Source organism: Erpetoichthys calabaricus, chromosome 3 (assembly GCF_900747795.2).
Source record: "Erpetoichthys calabaricus chromosome 3, fErpCal1.3, whole genome shotgun sequence".
In the NCBI taxonomy this organism is placed as follows: Eukaryota; Metazoa; Chordata; class Cladistia; order Polypteriformes; family Polypteridae; genus Erpetoichthys; species Erpetoichthys calabaricus.
In genome coordinates this window covers 62,075,300-62,102,810 of record NC_041396.2, presented here as the reverse complement: position 1 = coordinate 62,102,810, position 27,511 = coordinate 62,075,300, and the positions used below count along the sequence as shown (strand labels likewise).

Genomic DNA, 27,511 nt, shown 5'->3' with positions numbered 1-27,511 from the left:
AATTTGATACTTAAAATGTGTGGCACGGTGATGGTGCTACTGCCTCACAATAAGTAGACCAGGATTCAAGTTTGCATGTTCTCCCTGTGTCTGCACGGGTTTCCTCCCACAGTCCAAAGACATGCAGATTAGGTATTTGTGTGTTCATCCTGCAATGGACTGCCACTCTGTCCAGGGAACTGATACTGCCATGTTCCCTGTGCTTGCTGGGATAGGCTCCAGCCCCGATCAGGATTAAGCAAGCTTAGAAGATGGTATTGTACGGTACTTAAATGTACTTAAAAACATAACAAAATAATTTTGTATTTATGTTTATGATTATCAATAATGTGGCACTTTAAAATATTAAAAACAAAAAAAATTAAAGTCTCCGCTTTTCCTTACAAATGCCATAAGGTAAAGTGCACAAACCAAGGGTCATTTCACGTCAAATCAACCGATTTCCTAGAAATCCCATGCACTTTGGTCTCAAACAATTCTGGAAAAAATACCAGGTGTATCCATGTTATCAAGGAAACACCCTGTAAAATTATTTTTATGTAAGATCAATACTTTCCAAGTTACAGACAATTTTGTGAGGGGAGAGGGGTGTCAAATTTGACACAGCTTTATTTTCTCATCAATTTCACAAGACCATATCTCAAGAACTAAACCACCTAGCAGGCTCAAATTTTGCATACCAACACCTTTATAGGTATAGTACGTCACAAAATCAAAATGTTTGGTCCAGATGACACAACTTCAAAAATGAAAAAAAAAAATATTTTGCATCTTTAGCTTTGCCATGTTTAGGCTTTCAGAAAGTATACTGTACTTCTAACTGAGATAGCCTGCTGATTTCTTTTTTAACATGTTCAGATACCTACACAGGGCTTTTCAAAAGGTTGTAAACAAACAAGAAACCGCATCAGGGTTTGATCAGCAGACCTCTCAAATGTGAAAAAAAATATTTTGGGTCTAATTTTCAGACCAGCTTAATGCACTATGCCTATTGGAATGTCCAGACATTTTTAAAATTAATTTTCTGTATCCTACATGGTCCCTTGTTTCTCATAAAAACAAGTCTTACTTTCCTTATGTGAATCTTTCATTTTTATTTTCCATTCTAAACATGGGTTAAATGCACCATTTGTCGGTAATGATAATCAAAACATTCTTCATCACAAACTTGAGTGTAAGATTAATGGAAAAAATAAATCACCAAAGGCCAAATTAAGCACAACACATGAACAACAACAAAGAGCTGCTTGACATATTAAATGAAACACTATTTATAATGAAATGTTAACATCTTGGTATTTCAGCAGCATGAATGTGACCCATTTCACTTCTGCTTCAATCGAAGTGCAGAGTGTAGAGCATCTTTGTCTTTGAGATCATGACGGTACTGCCTCCCACTGACCGTTGAAGGTGCAGTAAGCATTGCAATGTCACACTATAATGGCACCCAACAAATATGGCCGCTAGGTGGCCAATGGAAAGACTGTGCAGGATAGTTTGCATGCATGAAACATATCAGGATGTCTGATTCCGCTCCACTCTTGTCACAAATCACACCAATTCAATATCTGTCATCATACATGCACCCAATTTAGTCTCCAATAGGACACTGGTCTAATGTTAGGGATGCATCATATCCATCAGGAGTGTAGTCTCGAGAGGGCAGGATCTCAGCTGCTGCTTAAGTGGTGAATATTCAGCGAGTCAATTGATTGTCTTCACCAGAGTTTGACATCTTCTGTTGGGATGTAAGAGTGGTATTCTCGAGTTTTCATTTGATATGAAAAAAAGTTTGACTTTTTTGATAACTTACTGATGGAAAACTCAATGATTACCATTACTGACACATGACACATTCAGCTTATGTTTAGGATGGAAAATAAACATGAAAGATTTTCAGAAAGAAGGGGCAATGTAGAATGAATGAAAAATATTTCAAAAATTATCTCCACATTCACACATGCTGTTAGGGTACTCTGAAAATTAAATCCAAAATTATCTTTTAGATTTGAGAAGTCTGCTGTTCAAACCCTGATGCAGTTCCTTTTTAAATTTTGGTCAGTTTCAAGGGGCTGCTTTGACCATGCAGGGTCCGCTGGACCAAATGTTTTAAATTTCATCTCATACTATACCAATTAATGTATGAGCGTGCAAAGTCTGAGCCAGCTCGGTGGTTTAGTTCTTGAGCTATGGACTTTGATGAAAAAATGAGCCCGGAATAAAATTGACATCCTCCCCACTCAGTAAACTGGCTGCATTTTGGAAAGTATTGATCGTACATCAAATTAAAAAATGACAGGGTGTCTCCTGACTAACATGGGTCCACCTGGTAATTTCTCCAGAAGTACATTGGCTTTCACATGGAATGACCCTAAATTAACGAAAAAGAAAAGACTCTTGTCAGGTCCAATAACCTCTTTTTAAGAACCAAAGTAATCGATATACATCACAAAATAAAACAATGCACTACATTCTTAAAAAGTAAATGCTATGAAAATCATTATTAGCATTTTATAATTATGCCATTATGCCATTAATGATTAAAATATACAAGTTGTGCTTAAAGAACTTTTTGAGTACCAATAAGAATTTCTGCGCCATTCCCAACATTCAAGATGCTTACAATGTAAACATATCCTGTTCACAACTGAAAAATATGCACTTAGGATCTGTGACAACAGCTGAAATTAAAAATTCACTGCTTTAAAATAAGCATTTACCATCAAAGCAAAGAAATAAGGAAAATGATCTCTCAGTGTAAACTAATATTGTGAAATATATTACACATAGCACATTACTCTTCACCAGCTACTACAGGTGTATATATGTCAAGGAGTGATGTATTATTTAGACCACTGCAAGCAGTACAGCACTGATGTTTTCACATGGAAATACTTATACATTGGTGTCTCTAGTACAGGTTCTATTACAAACAATGTATTCTATAGAGGGGCGCTCTTTGACATCAACATCATGTATCCTAATTTAAAAAAAAATATATGGCACTTCACCAACACATCGCAACTCTGAATCAAAAAAGTATTCTCTTCAAAAACAAGCAAGTCTTTACACCTGAATACAATGCAGTGGAGGAATAAGTAAAGAGAACAACCCCAATAAAACATAGCAAAGTGCTTCACATATCAGCTTTACAAAGCAGTGCTATGGTTGATTTACATTTTCATGTAAAATAAACCAGCATTGAATTAACATAGAAAGATGTGAAAACCTGATACTTTTCAGACATTAAAGACTATAGAGTGGCACTTTAACAAGATCAAAATATTATCAAAAAGGACCCTGGATGAAATGAAAGTTGACCAGTACATTCTTAAATTACATGAAACTGTTCATAGTACTAGTGGTAGCACAGTTACTTGTACAGATTAGTGAAATTCTTGCTTGCATGTGCTACACAACAGGTGCAGAGTATGCATATCTCTCTCATATATACAACAAAATTAGCATGCATATTTAGAATTAGTTTTTGACAGTAGTAAAATAATGACTGTTGTCAGTTTGGATACAAATGTTAAGATTAAATGAATCTGTACAAAAAGACGACAAAGTAAAGATCAGATACTATTAATTGTTTCATATTTTTCAAAGTAGATTGAAACACACATGAAATGTACCCCCAAATTGTTTCTCATTGTTCATCTTTACAGAACTGTGCACAAAACAGGAGGTTGTCCTGCAGAGGGCGCCAGTCCCACTCGCATACTCTCAAAATTGCACAAAAACAATTTTAAGGAAGACTGCGGTGAAAAGTCAAGCAAAATGACACCTTTTATTGGCTAACCTCGAAAGCTTGCATATTGTAATCTTTTTAGTTAGCCAATAAAAGGTGTCATTTTACTTGACTTTTCACTTCATTCATAATGGCTAACACGGTACAACACCCTAGTACAGTACTAAGGAAGACTGCGCAAACTCGTTTTGAGCCCAAGATGCTGAATCCATGAGGCGGCAGCGCTACTCACTGCCTGAGGGTGCTGCCTTACTTTGATCAACTTACTTTAATCAAACCAAAATTAATTCTACTTTGGACCATTCACATTAAAGTAAAATCCAAATAAACCCTGATGGGGTTGGGAACGTTTTTGCTAAATATTGTGCATGTCAAGCCAAGTCAACTTTATTTATAAAGCACTTTACATACAACAGCCGCTGACCAAAGTGCTGAACATAGGCTAAAGTAAATTTTAAACAAAAACAAAATAATAAATAAGTAAATAAAATACAATAAATGAAACTAATTAAAACATAGTAAACACAACTAAACAGAGTTAAAACAGAGTAAAATCAACTTTTCACACAGGATCAAACGCCAAACCAAAAAGGTAAGTCTTAAGAGCAGACTTAAAAATGGGCAGTGAGGAGGCCTGTCTAATGTGGATCGGCAGTGAATTCCAGAGCCTTGGAGCCACAACGGAAAAAGCCCTATCCCCCCTGAGCTTTCGCATGTCACATGTCACTGTGATATTACTGTAACATCATTAGTAACTCAGCTATTTTAAGCATCAGAGGTTGGTATTTATACTTCTAACCATTAACATGTATTCATCAAATGGGCATTAAAATAAATAAAAAGTACTTTTAAGAGAAGCTTTTATATACCTCATCATTAGACTGGAAGTCAAACTCTGTGGGGACTGCATATTCTCTCAGCCGAACTGTCTGCCCTGTTCTGTCAAACATCTCGGGCTTGAAATGTCTGCTGCATAAAACGCTGCTTTTGCTGGGCTCCCACAACTTCTTATCCGAGGTCTGACGACTGACAGCCACCATCCATTGCTTCCTCCGCAGTGGATCCTTGGGGAAACTAGTATTTGAAACAGTAAATAAACGAAGGGCTGTTCGTGTTACTTATACTTGTTACACTGTACTAGTACAATAACATGTTCTCGTTATTGTTCTTATTAAGAACAGTTCACTTTGTCAGCCAATAAACAGTATGTTTTTCAGGCTTATGTTAATGTTGCGTGAAGGCAAATAAACGAAAGGCTTGCGTTACCCATGAAATGTGATCCCCCGTTTAGCCGTGTCTTTGTTTCGTTCTTCTGAGCAATCAACTGCGGCACATCTGGCAGGCATCATCGATCTGACACAATCCTAAATGCACTGCCTGTTCTGAGATTATCGGGTAAAAGAAGGCAAAACAAATAATCAAAACGAAAGCTGAATATACATCATTCGGAGAGACTGCAACAAGTCTTCTGACACTAAGGAACATCAAATTGTGGACAGAGGGACAAATTCATAGTTTTGTGCTACCGTCGCTTTGGGAACATTCTTTAATTAAAAGACGTACACATTTTTGGCTTCAAATTTATAGCCAACTTGCGCTATTTGTCGCTTACTAAACTTGTAATCGGTCTGTACTAGCGACCTCAGTTTTATAGCGGAGAGTCAAATCAAAGTCCTAACTCTTTAGTCTGTATTCTTCCTTATGTTCAGGATTATAAAATATCATCTACTATCAACGGTACTCGTGATTATCCTAACCTCTTCAATTCCTGGCCCATTCAAGATGGCACACATAAATACTAAGTAAAAGACACCGATGTGGACGATCTCTTGTAAAATCTGCCTACGTAGCTCCTCTCTATGGCAGTTGGCCACGTGAGTATAATACGGGTGGGACACGGGGACAGTAGGAGCGGACCGTACGGAAACGCGCTGCACGAGTGTATTCTTTAGGGCGGATGGTATTTAACTTCCTGCTTGCATCGTGAATACGCTCAGGAGAATAATAGCAATGGATTCAGAATGGTTGCTCAATTTTTCCAATTTTACTACGTTATTTGTGTGCATGGTGCTGAAATTTCCACAGATATTCGCAGTTGTTTCTGCCAAGTCTTCAGCCGGTGTCAGTGTGAAAAGTTTGCAGCTAGAACTGACAGGGTGAGTCAATAACCATTTACAGTATTTGCTAAGGTGGCCGTAACGGTGCACACATATACCACGTTATAGAGTTTAATACAGAAGGTGCCTTTTTCTGTCAATTTGTCGTCGATGAGTACTAAATGAGCGACACAAGGCGTGCGCGATGCGGACACGCATGATTTATTGTACCTGTGAAAAGTGATGCCTCTCCTCAAGGTGTCTTCGCTACGGAGTTCAGAACAGTTCGCGGCGGCACAGTAGACAGGCATGTTGACAGACTGTCACAGCTCTGATGGAAAGAGTACACAAAATATCACTAAACTGGACCGAATGAGTTAGAAAAGTAAAATTGCCTTCTAGAAATCTTCAGTTGTGCAGTATGCAAATGGTATTTAAATCCGGATATTTTGCACATTAAGCTAAATTGTTTATTTGAAAATAAATTAAAATAAAACCAAACTGCTGAGTGTAATACTTCTTACCTGAACAAGATGGCGCCTTGCTGCTGCTTCAATATAACGCGACGGGCGGAGTAATTCTTCAGTGACGACCACTGACGTAATAGAAAGATGCGCCGATCTCCCAAAAGTGGAGGCAAGGTGTAGAGATATGTTTACTTAGGTTAAGTTCAATTTGAAATCTGTTAATTTACTTAATGAAATTATATGACTGCTATGAATACATTTCATATTCACAATTGCAAATTTAGCCATAATATTCCATCTTACAATTCCTTTTGGAGTTCCAGACTTTAATTGAATCTCTTAAAATTCATAATTATGAGAAAAGTATACTGTTAATGTCTATAATAACCAACTTAACCTCTTTTAATTTTAACCTTAATTGTATTATTTAATTATTGTTTGTTTTTGTCATATTGTTTCTAACCTCATCTATTATAAATAAAAATGTAAAAAAACAAAGTGAAGGCAAGGTTGCGAATGATTTTGCAAAATTTATTAATAATATTGGGAGCAACAGGGTTATACGGTTATAGGGTTATATTTGTGAATTTCCCCTTGGGATTAATAAAGTATCTATCTATCTATCTATCTATCAATGAAGAAACATTATTTATTTATATAAATGAACAGAGGTAAGAAACAGCACCAAGGTAAAGTTAGCTTGACGTTCGACATTCGCTTCATATTCTGACTTTGAGGCTTCATATCTCCGAAATGAAAATAGCAATGTCACTACAAGCAACTACGGAAAAATTAACATTACCCACACTTTGTTTACAAATGTTCCTTTTTATTTTCAGAAATGTCCTTATTTTTTGTAAAAAAAAAAAAAAACAAAAAAAGCTCTCAAAAAGCAATAAAAGTTTGAAAGCGGTCATAAATGGATTTAAAATACACATAAAATTGGCACCAATGTGTAGAACAGTACTTGAGAATTTTGTGACAGGACCTCCAGCCCTCCAAGGATCAAGACTGCAGCTCCAGTAGTTCGAGAGTACCATCAAGTTGTGTGAAGATAATGCTGAAGATGTCATTCTTCTTCTTCTTCTTCTACTCACCTAATCATCTTCTGTAATTTGTTTCATGCTCAGAAGATGTCATTGCTCTTATTTTTGTCTCTGCCATGTCATATTCTTGATCAGTTTGCCTATATAGTCTGCCATTAGAAAAACGCAAACAATAACTTTTTGGAGGTTGCCACTGGCCACATTTTTTTGGGCTTCACCTATGCATATTGTGTTATAAGCTTTCAATTAAGACCAAGAGATCAAGATTCTACCCCAGATGGCTTGTGAGTAATCACATGACAGACACAATCCTTAGCTTTATATATATTTATATATATATATATATATATATATATATATATATACTACATCAGTACATTAGAATATTCAGGGGAATTAATAAATAACATTCATAGTTGTGCTAAACACTACTTATGGGGGATTTGCATTTTTCCCAATGGTTGGTGTGTACTCTGATGAGTTGGGTTCAATTTTGAGACCACACAATAATGATGTGAGCAAACAAAAAGAACTTTGAAGAGTAAGAGAGAGAGGGAAAAATGACTTCTTCTGTGTCCCAAACTTTCCAAAAAGCTTCCACATATGTGCTGCTCATGTCGCCATCAACATTTGAATTAACTCGGATCACTGTTTTGCTGCCAGCAGTGAAAAATGCTTGTACTACTTGTTTATACATCAGTAGCTGCTCTGAAGAAAAAACTTCGGGTACGTGGACGCCACCATTACAGACATGGGCTCTAAACACATCATTTTAGTCAAGAAAGCTCACTCAAAGGATGTCAGAGGATGTAGTACTCCTTTCTCCAAATCTATTTTAAGTATTTTGTCCTTCTCTATCACTTAACTACTTCATCATTTGGTAGTGTGTCTACTGTGACAAGAAATAGCTAGAGAGAATAGTGTGACTGCAATGTGAAAACCCTTAAGTATTTTTTCACTTTGATTTTTGGGGTGTCTTTGAATTCAGCCCTCTGTAGGTTGATCGTTTTCATTTCCATCAAATGATGTGGCATCCTTTCATTCCTAACACATTACCCAGTCCATTTCAGTATAGATAGCCAAGATGATTTTTTTTCCCCATTGAGATCTGATGTGTTTTCAAAGTGTTCCTTTAATTTTTTTGAGCAGTATATATTTAGGACCTAAATTATGGACTTTAAAATTAATTCTAAAGTTCACAAGAAGGCAGTGCAATTTTCTAAGAATCGGAGTGCAACACATTTTTTTTTATTTGACCATGTTAATAATGGGTTTCCCATGTCAAATGATTTTGAATCTTTTGCAGACAAGTTTTTAAGCAGGCCAGTATAAAGAGCATTGTTTTAATCGGTTCTACTACTAGCAAAGTTGCTTTGTTGAGCACCCCAGCAGCAGTAAATGATCCCTCGGGGTGTATTCTATAATAATGCTGTAGAGGACATTCAGTGTATTGTTCGTTTAGAGCACTATATACAGCAATCAGAAAAGAATGTACATTTTAATTTAAAAATTAAAAATTTTATGTTTTTTCTATAAACTATGACAGGTTTTTCATTCATTAACTATACATAAATTAATACTGGTAAATAGAGCAAAATTTATGAAATGCCTTGTAATGATTGCTTTTGCAGGAATTGTGTAAAGTAAAGACAGATTACTTCTTCTGTACTACATACTTTGGCTTCTTGTTACCTATAGTTGTGTTTTGTCCGCTGTAAGCATATAATGAATACCTCTTTGTGAGTTAATTATTTGTGTTAGATGTGTGTATATTAAATGTGCTCCTTGCTTAAAATTTACCCTTTGAAAAAAATAATTCAAGGTAGCACAGGGGTTCAGTAGCTACGACTGCTGCCTCTTTGAGTCAGTGTCCCAAGTTGGAACCATGCAACGTCCATTGTATGTGTGGGACTGACGTGATCTCCATGTCTCAGAGGTTATGAGGAAATTATTTCTATTCAGTGAAAGAAGACAAGAGCTTTGAGGTAAGGTAATTTTGCTCACTAATCATGGAAACAAAGAGCAAAGTGCATTCTAGAAATAAACCCCATTTTAAAGTTTGAGCTGAGACATTCAGAAATGACCTTTTTATAATTAATTTGCTCATATGTATCATAATAAAGACCAGTATGCTGAAGTATGTGGGACAGACTACACTTAAAAAGTGTATTAAAGTTATCCATCCTCTTTGTTGTTGTTGGTTTTGTTGGTTTTTTTTTGGTTTTTTTTAAACTGCACCCCCTTTTTTCCTGTATCGTATGGAAGGAAATCAGAGGAGCACCTTGGGAAAGGATGAAATAAGGACTGAACTAGATTGCAAATCAGACCTTCCCTGGCATATGGTTTTTAAATAACATCTTATTCATATTTTCTCTTTCTCAGTGCTTAAAATAATTTTGGTTCGTTTGTTGCCTTTTCACTTACCGGTACTTAAAACCCTTTGTGTCTTCATCTAAATTTTTGTGGTATTGTATGTCTGTGCTAGTTTTTCCTCTCAAATCCCAAAGTGAACACTTGAGTATAAACAGTGACTTTAAATTTACCCTGTATGAATGTGTGTGAACACATACGTGTTTGAGTGTAAAGGTACCTGGAAAAGTGTTTGAATCTCAGTTATGATGGGGACCAGGGCTTGTATTTGTTCCTCAAGAACAAGAGATTCCCAGTAAGTATGAGCCATAATCTCACATTGGTTATGTCCCTGCCATATAGTGAGAATCCAAGAAGCTGATTGAATACAATTGACTAAAGAAGGTGGGCTAAGGTTTGATCTTGCTTAATGCCTCATGTGACCAGGCTAGAGTCCAGCTCCCAAAGATCTTAAATCAGACTATACATGTACACAAAATGAATGGATGATCTTCCTCTGTATTTAGATCTTTGTTCTGAACTACATGAAGAGGTAGGTAAAAACATATAAGAGAACCAAAGTCCCATATATCAGCCCAAAGTGTTGCAAATTTCATCTGAAGTGATGGTGAATCAGTCTTTTCAATTTTCAGCAGCATGGAGGCTCTCAGAAATTTACAAGCATCTACTTGCAAGATTTATTTCACTGCCTATACAAGCTGAGTGGTAAAGATTGGCCTAAACATTTTTTCTTCTTTCTGCTACATGGAACTGGTCCTTTTTTGAAGGTATGCTATGCATGGAGTAGATTTTGCGTGTATGTGAATATAGCCTGCTCCTTTTAACCAAGTCATTTTGCCCTGAATTAACAGTCCTGCTTCATAGATCCTGTGTGCTGGCTTTGAATCCCAGCATGTTCGCCCCATGTCTTGAGTGGTTAGTATGGAGTTAAGTCATTGTGTTCTTTGCAAGTTCTCCCTATTTTTCTCCATGTCTGCAGCGGTTATCACTCTTTCCTTGGTGATGCAGAATCCTGACTTTGAATCCCAGCCTGGTTACCATATGTGTGAAGTTTGCATGTTCTCCTCATGTCTGCTGTGGGGTTTTCCTCCTAAATCCAACAGAGATGCACATTAAGTTAATTGGGTGCTTTAAATTTACCCCAGAATTGTGTCCCATCTGGTTTTGCTTCCTGGTTTGCATCTGCTGCTGTCTGATTTGGCTGTGGTCCCCCTAAGTGCATTAAGTGGGTCTGAGAATCTTAAATTTGATCTTTTTAGTGTGGCCATCAACAATGTCTATTATTTAAACAATTTCTTGAACATTTTCGTTTGTTTTTTTTTGTTTTATGTATAAAGTGGCTTTACCTTTTATTATTCCCTTCTCACTACAGATCGCAATTGCTCAAAGGATCACTCAGTTCTTTGCCCTTTACTTTGCTTTAGTTACAGGGCAAGAGGAGCTCTAGGCATGTTGCCTCACAATGGGCTTGACTAGGGATGAATATGTAGATCTTGAGTAGGACACTGATTGCCTGAATGTTCTTAAATAAACTGTGTGGGACAACATACAGTAGAGTGCCTTCAACACTAAGGTGTTCACATTGAACCTTCGTTACAGATTGCACATCTAAAGGTGAAAAACAAGACTTTCTTCGCTGAAAGTCTATGAGAATCTGTTAACATTCTAGCTGTAAGTGATGCTTACTTTTTATTTTTTTGTTAAGTTTAATGTACATGGGTCTGGTCTTTTATTCTTTACCTATATTATAAAACATGCAGTAGCTTTTGCTATAAATTATAAGGAAACATATTTTAAAAGACACTGTTTACCCCCACTTTAAGACTGAAGGTTTGAATTATGCAGAGAAACATTACTTAATTACTTCAGTCACTCTATGTATAAAGAGAAAGTATAGACATATAAAGGCAATGTGGTGTCTATTAAAATAGAATAATATTAGTAGAAGAAAATAATAGAAATATAAACAGCCAAGTCTGGATTGATATATTTTGTCTTGGAAAGCTTACTGAAACTTACCAGCAATGTCAAAAAAGGATGTTGTCCTGGCAGCTTTTAGATTTAGCAGTTAGCTTGGTACATGAGTGGTGTTCTTCCGTTGTCCAGATGAAATAGTGTCTCATTTTCGGACATAGCTCTGTCCTTGATGTCTCTCTTGGTGTATGAAAAGTGTTATTATTTATGACAAAAATTCATGTGGGATTCCGGACCTTGTGACATTACAGACTTATGATTGGCTAGTGTGAACCACCAGGGGGCATACCAGCCACCCTACCCGACACAGACCAACGCGAGAGACAAGTTCTGTCCAGCACACACGTTTTATTCCAAGTAGGGCAGTGCCTTTTCTTTGTTCCCCACTACCGAGCACAGTACATAAAGCACCAAAACACAGTCCTTTCTTCCTTCTTTCTTTCTCTGCCACCTCCACTCCTCTCCCTGTAAGTTTTGTCCACCTCCTCCTGACTCTGACTCTCCAAATGGAGTGAGGTGGCCCCTTTTATAGGGCACCTGGAAAAGCTCCAGGTGCACCCACATCTTCTTCTAGTAGCACTTCTGGGTATGGTGGAAGTGCTGCAACCCAGGGCACAGAAACTGCCCAGGCACCGCGGTGGCCATGGGCCCAAGCAGGGTTGAGCTTCTAAGCTCCATACACATGGCCCAATAGTGAGCCAGGGGGTTTTCCTTTCATGTTCCGGGGGAGGTATTGCCCTAAGTATGTCCTCTCCCCCGGTCCTTCCATCACAAGGGTGTCCTGGCCTGGTAAGGGCTCCGGCCATCCGCCACACAAAGCTATCCTGGGGCCTTGTTCATAAGGCTTGTATATGCACGAAAAAGGTTTGAAATGTGCATATGCAACTTTCCACATAAACGTCAGGATTTATAAAAGAAAACTTGAGGAGGGAACATGCGTATATGCGTATATTTACGACAACTCTGACCCATACATACGCAACATTTTGGAGAAACTGTGAAGTGAAAACACCAATGATCAAGTAAGAAATACAACCAAAGCAGCTAAATGATGACTCTTATGCATTACTCATATCACCAAGACATTCTTATTATGTGAGTTGATGTCACAAACATATTACACCTCAAAAGTGCTAAATGTGATGTAATACTTTGTTTTAGTTGATTTTAAATAGGGCTAATGCTGCATATTTGAACTGAAGAACTTTTTTTTTTTTTTTTGCTTTTCCCCAGTTTATATCGGTTGCTTGTTATCTGTTCTCAGGGAACTGGCTGACATGTCAGAAATATCTCGGACAAGTTTCAGCTCTATTACCACTGTGCTGGAAGCCAGACTTGAGGCTGTAATTGCTGCCAAAGGTGCATCGACAAAGTATTGAGCAAAGCCTGTGAATACTTATGTACATGTGCTTTCTCAATTTTTTTATTTTTAATAAATTTTGCAAAAATCTCAAGTAAACTTTTTTCACGTCATTATGGGGTGTTGTGTGTAGAATTCTGAGGGAAAAAAATGAATTTAATCCATTTTGGAATAAGGCTGTAACATAACAAAATGTGAAAAAAGTGATGTGCTGTGAATACTTTCCAGATACACTGTAAAACTGAAGACTTCCAACTACTCACCAAACATGAAACAACTCTGTGGATATGCTTTGCCAGAAGTCACATTTAATTTGTTTTTCTTCATTTCCTATAAGTACTTGAAGTTTTGTTTTTGTGTTAAATGCATATATACCCATATCGCGTTAAAAAATCGTTTCTCAAACCCCCTTCTCTACACATTGCGGCTCTTTGAAAATCTTTAGTCATTTAGGATTAAAAGGCTCTTTGCTCTAAAAAGATTGCTGACCCCTGTCCTAATTTAATTGGAGCATTTGACTGCTCTCATATTATAATAAAGGAACTTAGCAACATTGAAGCTGCTTTTGTTGAGTGTTGCCAGTTGCATTCCATTAACACACAAGTACTCTGTGATGCCAAGATGTGGCTGAGAAATGTTGTGTTTCTTTGGTCAGGGTCAACCTGTGATTCATTCATTTTGAGACAAAGAAGCTTTTACAGATTTGATAGTGCTGGATGTGGCAGCTGGCTAGTTGGCAAGGTAACTGGCTGAATAATCCATTTTTCACATGGCCTGTATTATTCACTGCAACAGCAATCATGTCATTACATGTGCAAGGTAATAGCAGCTATCTACTCAAGACATTTTGCCTTTCCCTGGCCCCCCTAACAGAGAGGAGAGGCACTATAATGCCCCGTGTGATTGTGTGCTCTCAGTTTAGAGCTTAGCCCAATACTCTGGAATGCAAGTGGTGGGGTCTCAATGTGTTGGGAGTGAAGCTGCTCTACCAGCCAATACGTATATGAGGTTGATTAGCATGCTACTTATATGGGTGTTTCAGAGTAGCATTCAACATGCATTCCCACATGCACATTTTCAAAGTGAATGTGATTTTTAAAGGGTAAATTACATAGAAATGTGTGTATGCCAGGTTTTATACTTTTTTTTTTTTTTTTGCTGTGTGCATATTTTCATGCTCGAATTTGTGCAAGGTTTTATAAATGAAGACCCTGGTGATGGTTGCCTCTGCCTTCTCTGTAAAATCAGTTGTGATCTCCAGTTCTTCTACTATTAAGTTGCAAGTTGTCTGATCATTTTAAAGTAAATGTACCAGAGATTACTTAGATAACAAGAAGGAATGCACAAATATAGCCATAGGTTATGGGTTACAAAAAGAATGTTGGTGTACTTCACTACATTGCTACCATTAAAATTTATTGCCTACTTATTTGAGAGGAAAAACAAACTTGTAATTGAGGCAGCTTGTTGTTTTTAATATAGTGTTTGTAGTTCCAAAATAATGATATTATTCCAATTGCAGTGCAGATCCCTAGCCTCAGAGCCACCACTCCACGCTATTTAAATGAAAGTGAAATCTTGGTATGTCCACATATGTTAAAAATGAAAAAATATTCCATGGGGTGTTTTTGTGTTTCAGTATATGGCATGTGGTGTACTAGCTATTAAGTCAGAAGTTATTCATAAATTGGTATGCTGTTAACTAACAGAACATTGTACAGTATATACTACATGATTAAAAAATGTCAAAAAATAAATAAACTCATTAGTATTAACAATAATGAAACTATCCTGTGTTTTGAACTAAATGATTTCATGAAAATTTCTTTCGTTATTTTTTGACACACTGGAGTCTGTCCCCACCATGATATTAGCGTGGCTTAGCACAACCTTTATAGACAAACTCGTTCTATGAAGTCTTTACAGTTCTGCAGTGTCACACACATTATATGCCATGAGGGTCTTATAATGGGATGGATGCTTTCTAGTTCTGAATGTTTCTTTTTTTTTTTTTAGATACTTGGTGTTCCTCTCGTACCAGATGTATTATAGCTACCCCCCTGCAACATATCTGGAATATCCCATCCTTATTGCTCAAGGTAACTGGGGTCACTCAGTGGAAGTGCTGGGCTGGGGCTCTTTGCTTCTGCTGCCAGCCAGAGGAGTGCAGTCCTATGTTCTGTGTGGGTTATCATGGTGGCAGGTCCAGTGGCCCCAGTTTCTGTTTCTTTCAACTACATAAAGCAGGCTAAGAGCAGGTGAAGTTATAATCTCCTTTTTTCTTTTTAGGATTGAGATGATTTTCAGTTTTAGCACAATGTACCTTATTTTTTTTGTCTGGAAACTCGATGGCAGGCCCTATGCACACTAATATGTATTTGATGGACCTGCTGCTTGTAACATCTGAATGGCTGTAGACTTAAATGTCAAAAAAGCCAACTATAATTCACTGGGATTCGATGTTGTATTGCAACAAAATGTGACAACTTTCATGGGGTGAATACTTTTTACGACAGAATGAGACTACGAACTGAATAATCTACACAGTCGCTTTTTACAAACTTTTGTCCTCATAGCTGAGTGGATATTCATGAAATTTTGCATTTATATTACAATAAACCCAATTCAACATACTGTATAGAGTTTATGGAGTTTGAAAAGTTCTTATCCTGAGCTGAAGTTCAATCGAGGGAACACCAAAGTGTTGCCCAGCTTACATACCATATCATTGATTCAGTTACTCAACAAGCCATCTAGTTTATTAATGTGAGATAAAGCAGCTATTCATGAAACTGTGGTAAACCTAGAAATACAAAAAAGAAGCATTCGTGATTCCAACCCAGCAAAGAGTTACAACAATTATGAAATCTAATAATCCACAAAAAGAACAAATTCTCAATTCATGGGAGCATAGAAATTGATAGAGTAGTAGTGTAGATGACACATAGGACTCTTGCATTTTACCCAGCGATGACAAAAGTTTCAACATTAAAAAAAAAAAAAAAAAAGAAACACCATCCATCCATCCATCCATTTTTTAACCCGCTGAATCCGAACACAGGGTCACGGGGGTCTGCTGGAGCCAATCCCAGCCAACACAGGGCACAAGGCAGGAAACAATCCTGGGCAGGGTGCCAACCCACTGCAGGACACACACAAGCACACCCACACACCAAGCACACACTAGGGCCAATTTAAAATCGCCAATCCACCTAACCTGCATGTCTTTTACATATTTGTATAATAGGTTAAAGTAAGAAAGCAAGTACTTCCGCTAGTATAAAATAAAACTTTTTTTGTCTGGAATACTTGGAAAGGAGCAAATGCAACTTGACATAACCATGGACCTGGGCTCAATTCCCAATATGGCCACTGTCCCTATGAAATTTTGAGTTTTCAATGGTTTTTCTTCCAGCTACCCCAGTTTCTTGTCATATCCCAAAGTTAGCCATGTTAAGTTAATTGGAGACATTACATTGACTTGGAATTATTTTCAGCTTCAGCAGCCCTGTGAACTGTTAAGTTTAAAAGAGAATGACAAATACTGTAACTCCTGATTGGCTGATCTTTTATTAACTGCCACTACAAAAGCATCCATCCATCATATCACAGCAGGGGTGGCCACCATGTTTCTTATTTGTGATGGCCATTGTGGGGTAAAGCTTTAAATGTCTTAAAACACAAACTGTTGGTGTCACAGGTGTTTCAGAGTTCTCACTGTCCTTTTTTCAGATGCAGTTCTACTGATGCTGATTTTTTATTACAATGGGAAGCTAAACCACGGCCTCATTTCTGCTTTCATGTATCCTTTTTTTAAATGGGAGTTTTAATATTCATTTAATATTTTGTTCCTTGTATTAGTTTCTATTCTACTGTGTCAGAATTTCCATCCAGCCTAGACGTTACCTTTCTGGGTGAATCAGTAAAATACACTGCAGAAAATCAGGACCTGTTGACTCATGGTCATCTTCTATTTGGTTAATAAAGAGTAGCAATCAGTGTCATGATAGGCAAAAGAATTAAACTGAAACAAAAATGTGAAAACTGAAGAGACTTTGTGCACTAGCGGCCTTTGCAGCAGTAAGCATTTTCTAAAGCTCAAAGAGAAGTCACTTAATTATGAATTTATGAGAGAGCTGACAAAGAGTTAGATGTTATGATATGTGTAAGTGAACAGTTAACAGTTGACCTTAAATTTACAAATCAGTCCAAACTAAATTCTGCAGCATTCCAGATCCTAGACTGCCCACCCAGCCATTATAGTAATCTGCGTAAATAAATGATATCTTAAGGTATATTGTCAGTTTGCTACATGACAGAAAAAATACTGTGTGTTGTGACTCTAAGGGGCAGGTGGGAATTGATTTTGAATAGAATGCCACACACCCAGTGACTCACAGCAGGCCTGTGATTTTAAACTGTAAATTGCATTATGCTATAAGAAGTACATATTGGTGTGAATAAATGAGAGGTCTGAAACTTGAAATTACACCAAGGTTCTACAAGTCATAGTGGACACATCACTACATCTAAAAAGTGAACAGAAGTAATCAAGAAGGCTGACAGGATGTTAGTTATACATCACAATGTGTGGCATACAGGTCAGGGGCGGTTATGCTTAACTTTTATATAGTGCACTACTGAGACCCCAGCTAGTGTACTACTGTATGTAGTGTTTAAAATCATGAAAGGAATTAGTACATGGATCCCAGTTGTAAAATGAGCTCAAGAATACAGGTTCTCGAGTGGAAACTGGTCTTTCTTCATATAAATAACAACAGGCACTTCGAATAAATTATCAAGTAGAGAATTAGAGAGAAGGACTTTAGGGACCCTCCTATCTGACTTGATGGTATTTTGGACAATCTAGGTGAATAGAATGGGATGAACTTGTTGGGCTGAATGGCCTATTTTTGTCACAATGGCTCTAATGTTCTAAGCAATACCTTTGATAGTTTTTACTTTTTTAAGAGAACAGTTTTAACTTGGGTACTTTAACTTAATAAAACGTGTCTAATAATTTTAGATTATGATTTATTAAAGGTGCCTTTTAATTCTGCGTCCTTAACCTGAGTGGAACAGATATGCTGTTGGATGGCATGCTGTTACTTTACATAAGTGGATTATTGATTTGGCCATGGTAAGTAAGCAGAATAAAAAGAAATACAGCAAAGATCATAAATATGACCAATGTTATCATTTTACTAATTGTGTTCATTTTCATGTTTTATTGTTATTTGCACAAATTGGAGTGATTTTTTTGAAATGCTTAATTTTTCCTATTTAAGTTATTTTAGTATAGCTGTTTGCTTTATGAAAATTCATCTTACAAAGGAGTTTAGGAATAAATTAACTTCACAAAGTGGGGAAAGCCCGTACATTCAAGCAGTTTGTGTTTTTATTAGTTTTTGAGTGTAATTCTTTTCATTCAAATCCACCCCTGCAGCTCCTCCTGCAATCTGCACAACCCAGATGGGATAGAAAGGAGAGCTGCAGGTTACCTGCACATATCCACAGCGCGCCACATTCATTTAAAGTCAAAGGGCAGGACTGAACAGTGATGTTCCTGGATGGCTCAGTAGTTAGAGCTTCTCATTCAAGGCCCTGGTTCAATTCCTGCATGTACTGCCTTCTGTGTGGAGTCTGCAGGTGGTTCTTGTTTCCATGAACACTGCAGTTTCCTCCCACATCACCAAGTTGTATAACTGGAGAGTATAAATTAAATTGGTCTAAGTAAATGGTGGTCTATGACTGAGTGGAACCACTTAATGTTGGCAGGAGTGGTTCTGACTCCCCAAGAACCTATGAGGAATGAGGGGATACAGAATACTGAGCAGTAATTGATTCCTGACACATGGAGAGAGATGGCGATCTGGGCCTTTTTAATGGCAATCCAAATTATCAATTAGAGAGATCAGTAAATTACTTTAAGATATCTGGATACAACTCAAATACTGTATTTCTAAATCAGTATGTTTACAGGTAATTAAGATATCGTTACATTATTATATGATAGTAGAAGCACAGGTAAGTAATTTTAAGCTCTGGTCTGTTTATCTGCTAGTCTGGCTTATGTCTGTTCTGGTGTTTCACTTGCTCCGAGCCAGCAGGTGGCAGTGTCATTCCAACAATACAAAAGGAAAAAAAAAACACCAAGGTAGCCCTGGGTTGAAAATTTGGGGTCCAACGGTGGGGATTTGTATACCAGAAAAACATATATAATATATACACAAATGCACAAATTTTGAGCTTTATATGTTAGATATTAGAACTAAAACTATCTTCTAACCACTTATAGATTTCTCTAAATGTCAGTTTGGCTTAGCATATTTATTCAAAATTGTACTTAAGAATGTATTAAAGGAATACTGTACCAAAACACTACATTTTTTAAAATATATACGGTATGTTACCCTATGCACTTTGTGGTGATGGTTGAGAAAAATTCCCCTTCGTTCGTTTTTCAAGATTGCACACTTTAATTCAAAAGCACAAAAATATGGGAATGCACCTTTACTATGCATTTCAGAAGAGGTCATCCACCTGAAGCTAAGCATGTTTGGGCCTGACCGGTACTGGGATGGGAGACAATCTAGGAAAAGCTTGGGTTGTTGCTGCAGGAGGTGTTGGCAAGACCAACAGGGGGCGCTTAACCTGTAGTTTGAATGTGGATCCCAATGCCCCAGTGCAGTGATGGAGACACATTGCTGTAAAAATGGTGCAGTCTTTCAGATAAGACTTAAAATCAAGGTTCTGACTCTCTGTGGTCATAAAAGATCCCTGGGCAGGCTTTGTAAAGAGCAGGGTGTATCCCAATGTCCTGGCTCAACTGTCCACGTCAGCCTAGTCAGTCTGGGCCCCATATATCCCCAGACTCTAACTGTATCTCTCTATCTCTCTCTCTCTCTCTCTCTCTCTCCACTTCACCACCTAACAACTAATGTGTGGTGAGTGTACTGGTGCAAAAGTGGCTGCCATTGCATCATCCAGGTGGATGCTACATGTTAGTGGTGGTTGAAGTGGCTCCTCACTCATTGTAAAGTGCTTTGAGTAGAGAGAAAAGCACTACAGAAATGTAAAGAATTATTTTTGCTTAGCTTATGGAAGTATTAATAATGTTTTGCGCATACAACTTTATAACAGACATGTTGATTATGTAACACAAGTTGCTCACTTGCACCCACAAAAGAATAAAATAAGCCTTGGTGGGATAGATAAGGGAACAAGAAAAGATCTGAGAAAGGTGAAACAGAAAGAAATAATATACAGAGGTAGAAGATGAAGAGTGTGAAGGAGAAGACAGGGTCAAGGCAGAGCCAGTGCAGTGGAGAGGTGGGAGTGGGGTGGGGTCACTCAGGCTGAGCATCCTGGGAAAAGGAATGACTAACCACTCCAGGAGACCTCACAGATGACAAGGCATGACAGTAGGAGTAGGAGTCCATCTCAGTCTATGACTATTGGTGTCTGGGTTTAAGAATGTAATGATGGCTGTGGACAACCTGGACATCACAGTGATGTGCTCCTCCTAAGAATGACAAGTGTCGTATTTTTCCTGATGTTGCACTAGATTTCAGTGTGGGATGTTATACTGGCCTGATGGGTAAAGCTAAAAAGACACTTTGTGTAGTGGACGGCTGCTGTTCTAGTAACTGACTTTGGTTAAATTGAGTCACCTTTTTTTTATTTTTTTTTTGCACTTTACATTTATCTTGTTGCCTGAGCCAATATACCATGTAGTTCACTGACATGTATGTGGTTATAATTGGTTTAATTGAAGTCTATAGTGCAAAATGCAACATTTAATAAGATGTATGAGGGATTTACAAACTTTTAAGTGGCACCATAACTTCAGCAAAATAGACAGGAGACTTAATTTTGTTATACAGACATTTTATATTTTAAAAAGTGACCTACAATGATAAAATCACAGCTAACTCATGTATGTGTTTGTGTTTTAGAGCTTATGTACCTTCATTAGTGCTGCAAGCAAATTTGCCCAATTGCAGTGTCTATGGGAAGCTCAAGATGCTGGCCAAGTAAGCGCTTTGACCTGGGGAATGGCGCTGTACACCTGTCTGAGTAAGTACTGCTGTTGGAAGCTGGTGTGAGAAACTGGTGGGTGGGGGTGAAAGAGAATCAGCGTTGTGCTTGTTAGTCACACTTTTTATATGTTCAGACAACAAAATGCAACCAGCTTACCAAATGTTTGTTTTTTAACAGACGTTTCCATTTTTTTTTTTTTGATGGTCAGAAACATTCTATAAGCAAACCAACAACCTATTAAATTAATTCTGTTATGAAAATTAATCATAAATACATGTTTAATATTAAAGACAGTTTAAAAAAGAACCAAAACAATAAATCACTTCAAAATTTGAAGCACACTATCACCTAGACAAATTGCTAAGAGTTGTCCTTCAGTCAAACAAAATCTCACAAACCCCTGGGCCTTAAAAGCTTGATCTTGGTGCCTTGATATGTGTAACATGACCCATGAATTGGACATGCAGGCTACATTGGCCAAGAAATTGGGCTTGGGGTTCCCTCTCATGGAAAGCGTTGGTGTGCTGTTGTTGAAAGGGGCATTTGCACGCATCTCCCGGACAGGAGAAGAACCACTGCACGGTCAGCTGATAGGAAAGCAGCCTGCAGAAGCCAATTATGTGTACGCAACCTGCTGGTACTCACAAATTACTGGGGCTGGATCTGCTGGCTGTGACTCAAGTGGCAGAGGCTGACAGAAGAATGACAGCTGTGGGGTTGGCATCTTTCTTATAGCAAACTGATTGAGAAGTTAACATGCCTGCTGGCAGTGTAGCAAATTACTAAAGGTGAGAACGAAAGAAAAAGAAACAAGACAGCCAAAAATAAAAAAATTTCTAATTTTGTCTCACTGATCCTGGGCATCTGCTGCTGCTTTTCTGCACCACTGTCCTTGTGTCTTCATATATTGATGAGTGGAATGACTTTTTGGTCACAACTCTTCCATGAACACCATTTCTTATAAGATTTCTCTGGACTGTAGCTGGGTGTACCAAGTTGCATATGGCTGCTTTCATTCATTTTAAATATACCAGCTTGTGTAGCTCTTCACTCTACTGTATTTGTTGTTCAGAATATTGTAACAGGCGTTTCCCACTGCTACCATATTTCTCCAACAGTGTTTTCACCATGAAGTTGCTCTGCTAAACAATAACCTTCTGTGTTAGACAGCATGCTCACCTGAAAGAAGTGGCTGGTTTAGATAGATAGTTGATACTTTATTTGTATTCAAGAGGAAATTAAAATTTTATTGATTTTATATATATATTATATATATATATACATACATACACATACACACACTGTATGTGCAGTATAATAAAGATAACAGCAAAACACATAAGAACTTCAGGCTTGGATAACAGAGCGCTGCTGCTGTCAATAGCAGGTTATTGGTGGGAGTAAGATAAGAACAGGCATGCACAGATGTTACCAGAGGTTGATATTTAAAGGCATTAATACTTGGATAGAGTCGCTCCAACTTGTGGCGTCTACAAATGGCACATACCAATAGGCTTTGAAGTCACCCAAATTCAGAATGATTCATCATTAGGATACTGGTACATACTGAATCATTTCTGTTGCTAAATCAGGCAGGGTGATGTAACTTATCAACCTGTCCAGTGATGTGAATGAATTCAGTCCATATTTTAATTTCTGATCACACATTTTAATTTTAATTGTACTTTGCTCAATTTTTTTTTAACCATTGTTCATTCACATAAATCTCCAGTCGCCCTCCTATATTTTTTCCACTAATGGGTGGTGAGTGTAACTCATCCAGCATTGAAATTGTGTCGGAACTGACACTAATTAGACGATGTAACTCGCTATGAATTTATATAAAAGCAACTGAACATTTCTCATTCTATGGAGTCAGGCCAGGCCTGACAACCTTCCACCTTTACACTTAACTTGTGACATCACTCAAGTTCACAGCTTGTCTGAAATGCAGTTGAGATGGGATGAAGCTCAGGTCAATGTTGACAGCAGTTTTTGTGCCTTGATTGTGCTTATTTTAAAAGCTTAGTTTTTAATGGGTGTATTTTCATATTAATTTTATTTTTTGCTTGATAAAGTTTAATTTTTTTGGTTAAATTTCAACAATCACTTTCTTTGAAATTAGCTACAGGCACACAATGATTGGTATAAGATTCTTGCAGAATTGTTAGGGCCTGTCTTCCGATACGACTTGTAAATTGCAGTGCGGTGGTGTGATTTGCTTTGTCTGAGACACAGATTCAGTCTTGTTTTTGGTACACTGGCACTGGCATTGACTTTTGCTATTTTGTTTTTTGCTTGGCTCTGGTAGTTACTGCAGAATTGTAATCTCCTTGACAAAGATTATGCATCTGTCACTCATATAACACTGTAGCGAGGATTGTAGTATGCAAGGGGCAGCAGCAGCAGCAGCAGCATTTTGATCCAAGTGAAGGAGACCGTGCAGTCAGGAGAGGCTGAAGGTGTGTTTAGGAAGTGGTGTTACACTCTAGCAGCTCCTTCTTTACCTCTAAAAAAAGAATCTTAACTGCCTGTTTTTTAGGTAGCTAGGCTTATGAAAATTGGAATGTGCCTGCCTAGGAGATCTGGCTTCTGTGAGCAAAAGAAAATGACATCGTTACAAGGACAGAAAATGCAAAAACAATGGTAAAGAGTGACAAGCAGCAATACAGAATTTGTTTTTCTTCAAGTCAAATGGTCTTCACAGCATACCTTGTAACAAAATCCTAATTACAGTAATCCCTCCTCCATCGCGGGGGTTGCGTTCCAGAGCCACCCGCGAAATAAGAAAATCCGCGAAGTAGAAACCATATGTTTATATGGTTATTTTTATATTGTCATGCTTGGGTCACAGATTTGCGCAGAAACACAGGAGGTTGTAGAGAAACAGGAACGTTATTCAAACACTGCAAACAAACATTTGTCTCTTTTTCAAAAGTTTAAACTGTGCTCCATGACAAGACAGAGATGACAGTTCTGTCTCACAATTAAAAGAATGCAAACATATCTTCCTCTTCAAAGGAGTGCGTGTCAGGAGCACAGAATGTCACATAGATAGAGAAAACAATCTCTAGCAAACAAATCAATAGGGCTGTTTGGCTTTTAAGTATGCGAAGCACCGCGGCACAAAGCTGTTGAAGGCGGCAGCTCACACCCCCTCCGTCAGGAGCAGGGAGGGAGAGAGAGAGAGAGAGAGATAGAGAGAGACGGAGAAAAATAAACATGCAAAAATCAATACGTGCCCTTCGAGCTTTTAAGTATGCGAAGCACCGTGCAGCATGTCGCTTCACTAAGCAGCTGCACAGAAGGTAGCAACGTGAAGATAATCTTTCAGCAATTTTAGACGAGCGTCCATATCGTCTAGGTCTGCGAACAGCCCCCCTGCTCACACCCCCTACGTCAGGATCAGAGAATGTCAGCGCAAGAGAGAGAGAAAGAAAAGTAAGTTGGGTAGCTTCTCAACCATCTGCCAATAGCGTCCCTTGTATGAAATCAACTGGGCAAACCAACTGAGGAAGCATGTACCAGAAATTAAAAGACCCATTGTCCTCAGAAATCCGCGAACCAGCAAAAAATCCGCGATATATATTTAAATATGCTTACATATAAAATCCGCGATAGACTGAAGCCGCGAAAGGCGAAGCGCGATATAGCGAGGGATTACTGTATCCAATTGCTGCCCTGTAGTAATCACATTTGTACCTGCATGCTCTGGAGAGCATGTGAAAGCAGCTCACAACAATGAACACCCAAGAAAACAACTGCTTTGGCAACTCATTTACACAGCTATTTAAGATTTGTCATCTCTGTGCCATTCATTTGTTGTCTGAATTTGCCAAATTGTCTCTTTCAGCTTTAAGCAGGAGGTCTTTCATTTGTTTTTTCTCCGGTTACTAAATATATTTCTTTCTTGAAATGGATTTCTAATTACAAATGATAAATACTTGAAAATACTATTTATCTTGAATAACCTTCTGCTGTGGTTTTTGTCTCTCTCTACAGCAAGGATTGTCACCACCATAATAACAACGGGTGACCTTCAAGGTTAGTGGCAATAGCTGGCTATTTTACCACAGCACTACACAAGTCCATTGTTGGCTTTATTATGCACCTGCAGAGGCACACTGTCAGTTTGAAATGGTCATCTAACATCGCCTGTAATCCAGGACTGATACTGGAGTACATCCAGATTAGAAAACGCACACCAAATCCAGATTGCCTTTTGAGCATCTGCTTCAGCACCCATTGCCACATCAGAGTAAAATGTGCACATGCTAATGAATGGCAGTGGAGATTGTGGTAGTAGTCACCCTGGGGCACTCCATTTGGGAAAGGCACTGGTAGTGGCCATGTGCAGTGGAGTTAGGAATACGTTTTTATTTTAACAGAACTAATTCACTCTTAAATGAGGACAGCCACCTGCACTTTGATATGAACATTTATTAGCAATTTTAGAACACTATTTGAAAGTCAAGGCTAATGGTGGGAAGATATTTCTTAGCCAGTCTCAAAGAAAAATCCCCCTCAAGTGTTGACCTGATTACATCACTCAGTTTCTACCATTGTGCCACATCCAAATAGTGTGCTATTGAATTTCGATCTAGTGACTGGGCAGACCACTGAACTCATTGTCATGTTCATTAAACATGTTTGAGGTGAGCTTTGGTTTGTGACATGATGCACTGTCATGCTGTGTAACATGTGACCATGAAGGGATACACATGGTCAACAACACTACTCAAGTAGGTTGTGGCATTCAAGTGATGATTGATTGGTGTTAACAGGCCCCAAGGATGTCAAGAACCCATTCTGCACATCGTTAAACTACCACATGAGTCTGTTGACAAACGGTGGGTTGGGCGCACGGATTCACATTATTAACGTCAAATCCTAACCCTGCCATCTGTGTACCTCATCAGAAACAGATTCATCAGATCAGGCTACATTTTTCCAGTTTTCAACTGTCCATTTTTAGTGAGTCTGTGCCAACTGGGACCTCAACATTCTGTTCCTGGCGGACAGGAGTCTGATGTGATCTTCACGTGATGTAGCCCATCTGCCTCAAGGTTTGATGTCTTGTGCCTTCTGAGATGCTTTTCTGCTCACTACAGTTCTGCAGAGTATTCATCCAAGTCAACCAAAGCCTTTCTGTTACCTTGAACCAGTCGGTCCATTCTCCTCTGAGCTGTCTCATAAACAAGGAGTTTCCATCCACAGAACTGCACCTTACCATTCCGAGTAACCTCTAGAGACTGAAAACCCCAGATGATCAGCAGTTATAGAAATACTCAAACCAGTCTGTCTGACTGAAACAGTCATGCCCTGTCAGAATCAGTAAGATCACATTTTACTGCATTCTGGTGTTTGCTGTCAACATGAACTGAAGCTCCTGACTTGTATCTGCATGATTTTTATGCATTGTGCCACTGCCAAATGATTGGCCGTTTAGATAAATACACGGATGTTCCTAATAATATGGTCAGTGACAGCGTGTATAAGAAATTTTTGTCCTAAACATAAAAAGCATTCTCAAAATTAACTTACAATCTTTTTTGTCCTAGTGCTTGCACGGTTCATCATATTGGCTACTCTTAACGCCGTGGTTACTTTCACCATACTTCACTACAGAAGAGTTGGAAAGAAACAGCAGTGAGTGTGTGTTCATCTTCATCTGCCATCTTGGAAATTGTGCATGGCCTTTTTGACAAATGAAACCTTCCAGTGGCCGTATTCTTGGCACCGCCTTCACTGCGCTAAAAGACACCTGGGTGGGCACTGTACCTTTCTACATACTGGATTGTTACAATTTATACTGGGGCTTGAGAAAAAAATGTAAGCAGATGAATTAATTGTTTTGCATTTGTGTTCATTGTTTAAAAGATTGACTTTTTTTTTGGCATCTTCATGATATAAGTATTTAAATGTTGTAAAAGCTGTTACCAAATGGACATTGACCATTTTAATCAGTGGGGACTTACATTTTACCTCTTTTATAACTTATTTTTATTTTGCAACTTGCAAAGTACTTTGAACTCCATTTGTGCATGCAGATGTCCTTTATAAATGTTACTGTAATTGTTAAACGTACACAGTGTTGGTCACAATACACCAGCGACAGACTCGTCATGGTGCGCTCCGTTTATCGTACCAAATTGTTTTATGCATGGAACTTTTGCTTTTACAAAAAATAAATAAACATGCAAATAAAAGTATATAATCTTGCTTTTATATAAATGGAAATTACACAATTAGTAAAGTACCAAAACTAGATATAAATGCTGATTTAAACAGGTGGATATGCTGTAGTTGGAGGAATGAAAATACACACACGGGGAACTTGGAGCTTATGGCAGTTGATTAGGAGGGGATGCAGACTTCCCAATAAATTGAAAGCTTCATGCAGG

At 38.0% G+C, this 27,511-nt stretch overlaps 1 protein-coding gene across 1 annotated transcript; it reads left to right on the top strand.

Annotated features, from left to right (window-relative positions):
* Positions 1–5,655: 5,655 nt before the first annotated feature.
* Positions 5,656–27,283, top strand: slc66a3 (solute carrier family 66 member 3). Its single transcript, XM_028796852.2, has 7 exons — positions 5,656–5,907; positions 15,081–15,163; positions 16,797–16,866; positions 18,147–18,204; positions 21,023–21,143; positions 25,110–25,151; positions 26,669–27,283. The coding sequence occupies exons 1-7, from the start codon at positions 5,762–5,764 to the stop codon at positions 26,758–26,760; spliced, it is 612 nt and encodes a 203-aa protein (XP_028652685.1). The 5' UTR covers positions 5,656–5,761; the 3' UTR covers positions 26,761–27,283.
* Positions 27,284–27,511: the final 228 nt, after the last annotated feature.